Consider the following 4286-nt stretch of genomic DNA (forward strand, 5'->3'; position numbering starts at 1 on the left):
GAAATATTTTCTAATAGTTTTTTTTTTATATAATTCTTTCATTTCGAGAAAAGAAATTCCTGAATTGTCCACTTTGGGACCATATCATTTCATGGGTGTAGTTTCTAGAAAAATAATTTAATTTAAGATATCCCACTCAGATTTGAGAAACTTTCTTCATAGGCTTGAATTTACAATTGGATCTACGTGAAGTTCAAGTTAAAAACTAAAAATCTAAGGGTTTGGTAATCATTGGGCATGTAGTATACCACCCAAGTGCCCTACATTGATTTTTTATTTTATTTTATTTTTTTTTTTGAGAATTGGGGCAGTTGAACCATTCTACAAAGAACACATTATGCATGAGAAATAAGAGAAACTTAACTCCAGTTTATTAAAATCTGTTATTACTGCTTTAAGCATACATATCTGAGAAAAGAATGTTAAACTTCACAATCGTAAAAGCAAGCACAATTTTGGGCACCAGGCCCTAAGCAAACTCCAACTCCATTGTACTTTTGGAGGCATTTTTTTTTACAGTTGGAGGGATCGCAACCTTCTCCAATACTTTCTATTTTGCAATTCCTCCCTTGAGCCTCAACGTGAGGCATCATCGACACAGCTGCGAAAAGAAAAAAAATCATTAAATTATATTATCATTTTATTATTAATTTTAAGACTGATAAGAAAACATGGAATTTCAATATATTGTAAGTATTTAGACCTTATTTTTTTGTCAATTGTGAACCTAATGTACCTACAAGCATTACCAGACTAGAGCTGAAATAATATTTTAGACTAAGTTCAATGGGCTCATGTCGAGGTGTGCACAACACCATAGATGCTTTTCACACATATCTCTATTAAAACATCCATGGCTTCAAGCACACATTAGCAAAAGTGTGGATCGATGTCCTTTTCAATGTTACTTCAGAAGTTCCCTAAGATTAATGATTAACATCTGATACATTACAATTAAAGATCTATTAATAAATAATCATCTTAATATGGCTGAATTGGTGTTAGTTGACACAAAAATTTAGAAGACCGAAAATGCCGCCATTTTACATTTAACATTAACATTACCAAGGTCATTTTCGACAAAACAAACAAAATAACATTCCCACTACCTTATAACCATGTTGGTTAGTTTTTTAATCTTTCAAAATTATAGAAATATTCTTTATACTATGTTATCTATAGAATTACTTTAATTAGGCAATATTTTGAGTTACAGAAAAGGTCCTTAAGATATATTAATGGGTAAAAGACGATATAAAATTAGATAGTCTAGACAAAATAAGTTTTAAAGAAAAATATAAGTTTTTAACTGTAGATAGGTACTAATTTTTATAATACATATGCATTCGCAAATGCTACCTATTTATTAAATAAATGAAAAGCTTTATGTGTTGAAATATAGAACAGTTACATACTGTCTTTTTTGGCAACTAAGATGACTTGGACAATATTTTTAAAATTTCAGCCAAGTCAGTAAAACTCGGACAAGTCAATTATGATTTCATATTTCTTATTAAAATAATTAATTTTTTTTATAATTTAAATATTTATTATCATAATAAAATGTGTTCTTGGGACTAAGAACCTCTAATCTACCCTGGTTAATAAAAATTTACAATTATTTGCATGTAAAATTTACTAATAAACAATTGCAAACTGAATTTAATGGTCTATCTTGTCTCGTTCATCTTGTTCATGAACGAGACGAGACATCAAATCTAGTTTTGAACGGCATGATTTCAAGACCTTCAGACAGAAGGAAGACAAAAAGCCTGGCTCAATGGCTAAAAGGTAATCGCAGTAATTATTTGTTTATATATCTCCACCAAATGTTAAACAAAACTTTGAATCGAGTCATTGGGCAAAAAAAAATACATCATGAGACTATTTTGGGCGTGGGTCAAGAAATTATATCTAGTGAGAAAAGATGAACAAACCTGAGAAAATGAGAACAACTAGGAAGAAGAGAGCGAAAGAAATCTTAGCCATCTCTGTCTTGAGTCTACTTCTGTGGATGGAACGAAAGGTTTTATGTTAGAAGGTATAATTTATAGGCTGCAAAATTACTAAAATCGTGCGATAGATAATGACCAAATCTTTCAAATCTTGGTTGAAGATTTGGAAATCAAAATTTAATAGTAAGGCAAATCTTACAGATTTGTTAAGGAGTATAATTTCCACACTGGGAGCTTACTAAAACTGTTCGTTAGAATTAATAACAAAATCTTGCTTGAATATTTGGAAATCTGACTTTAGTGAAGCAAATCTTACAAATTTGGTAAGATTTGAAATCTTATTAAGGGTTCTTCGGCCCTGCCACATTGGCAATCCTACAGGACAATTATCGTGACCCCGACAATTTTATCCAAATTATCTATTTTTGTTTGTATCAAAGTGATCTCGATGAATGAAGTAATATCATAATCACTTTACGTCATGACCAAAAATTTTGGTAAACCACTAGGTTGATTCTTAGCGAATCCTATAACTGCTGGAGAATTTTTCTATGAAATAATTTAATTATAATACTAAGTTAATTATATATATATATATATATATATATATATATATATATATATATATATATATATATATATATATATTATTAGAAAAATATAATTGTTGAGATAGTTATGATTTTCCTTAATTTTTTTATTATTATTAGGGAGTTTATATCATAATTATAAGTTTATAATTATTTCTATGTTAAAACCCTAATATTAATTTAATTCCATACTTAAATGTGAATGGCCACGTGATCAGCCACATAAGCTTTCACCACGCAGTAAACACCTAAGATGCATAAAGAGATATGCATGTTTGATTGGGGTTGTAAACACAAACAAGTACACCTTGCTTCTAGGGCCGAGTGGGGCTATAGCACCAATTGAAGTTTTAAATTACCTACATTAAGTTTTGAAAAAGGGGGGGTGTCACTACAAAATATGAGGTTTTTTTAAGTGATTTTAAACTGCCACTAATTTCATGGAAACCGCCTCCAATATATACAAGGGCGGTTTAGTCAAACCGCCCACTATAGTGGCATCACTAATTACTTTTAGTGGCTAAGTAAGGGCAGTTTTTAAACCGCCTCTAAATAATGTGATTTAAGGGCAATTTTAAAACCGCCTCTAAATAATTTGATTTAAAGGCGGGTTTTATATTTTTAGAGGCTTTTTGAAAACCCCTCTAATAAAAGCAATTTTAGGACAATTTTAAAACCGTCTCTAAATAATTTGATTTGAGGGCGATTTTTATATTTTTAGAGGCTGTTCGAAAATCCCCTCTAATGTTGTAAAAAAAATTATTAAAATTTTTGTTTCAAAATAAAATCTGCAATTATATAAAGAAAAAGAGTTGTTATTGACACCCGAAATTTCACTTATCACACTTCAATTTCTTAAGAAATGCTATTGGCACCCCATATTTACTTATTATACTTCAATTAACTATCACACCATAATTAAAATAAAACACGGCATTCACATTACAAAACATACAAGAGTTAGTTCTTATAGTGACAAACCAAATATTAATTGAAACCATAACATTGCAAACAAAGAAAATAAAATTAAGAAACAAAAAATCAACTACTCAAAAATGTGATCCTTCAACATTATTGTACTCCCATACTTATTTTTGAACACTATAATATGGAAATATTATAGAATTTATAGAAAATATGCTTTGAACTTTTATGAAATAAAAAAAACAAACACAAGAAGTATCACTTAACTAAGTGGTAAGACTTGTGGATGTTGTTCCCAAGTCCTACGTTCAAACCCCTTGAATTATACTTTTTATGCTAATTATTAACAATTAACAATATTCTTGTACTAACTAAGCATTTACCAATAAAATAAAATAAAACTAAAAAAAACACAAAAATACACTAGTAACTCATAATACTATAGTCAACAACTAGGAAACACACTTACATTAAACAGCCTGTAGAGATAAAATTCTCAAGGAACCTAGTAACGAAAAAGAGCGCTCCTATTTTTGTCAAAGAAGGAACCATATATTTTCTGTCTCCCGAAAGTACACAATTCTTTCCAAGAACACTATATGCAACAACCATGCCAGCCTGCAACAGAACCAAACTTTATTTATGAGTTATGCATAACATATATTAAACAAGTAAATAGGAATCGCCATGATTTGCTCAAGACTATATATCATTGGACTTGAGTAGGACACAATACTATAGGCTGTTTCAAATACAAATATTACCAATACATCAAGGATATATCCAATAATCATTACCTTCAATCCATCTTCATGGA

At 29.7% G+C, this 4286-nt stretch overlaps 1 protein-coding gene across 1 annotated transcript; it reads right to left on the reverse strand.

Annotated features, from left to right (window-relative positions):
* Positions 1–349: 349 nt before the first annotated feature.
* On the reverse strand, positions 350–2015 carry LOC147396835 (putative defensin-like protein 157). The gene is made up of 2 exons (XM_086451922.1): positions 1938–2015; positions 350–601 (listed from the first exon to the last, which is right to left on the reverse strand). The coding sequence occupies exons 1-2, from the start codon at positions 1987–1989 to the stop codon at positions 423–425; spliced, it is 231 nt and encodes a 76-aa protein (XP_086308048.1). The 5' UTR covers positions 1990–2015; the 3' UTR covers positions 350–422.
* Positions 2016–4286: the final 2271 nt, after the last annotated feature.

Source organism: Akebia trifoliata, chromosome 8 (genome assembly GCF_017979445.1).
Source record: "Akebia trifoliata isolate Shusen 1 chromosome 8, ASM1797944v1, whole genome shotgun sequence".
NCBI lineage: Eukaryota > Viridiplantae > Streptophyta > Magnoliopsida > Ranunculales > Lardizabalaceae > Akebia > Akebia trifoliata.

What these genes read in the sequence shown, in the direction of transcription:
- LOC147396835 (XM_086451922.1), bottom strand. Translation starts at nt 1,989, where the DNA reads ATGGCTAAGATTTCTTTCGCTCTCTTCTTCCTAGTTGTTCTCATTTTC. An exon ending in AGTTGTTCTCATTTTCTCAG is followed by an intron (nt 602 to 1,937) that starts GTTTGTTCATCT and finishes TTCTTTTCGCAG; the next exon opens with CTGTGTCGATGATGCCTCAC.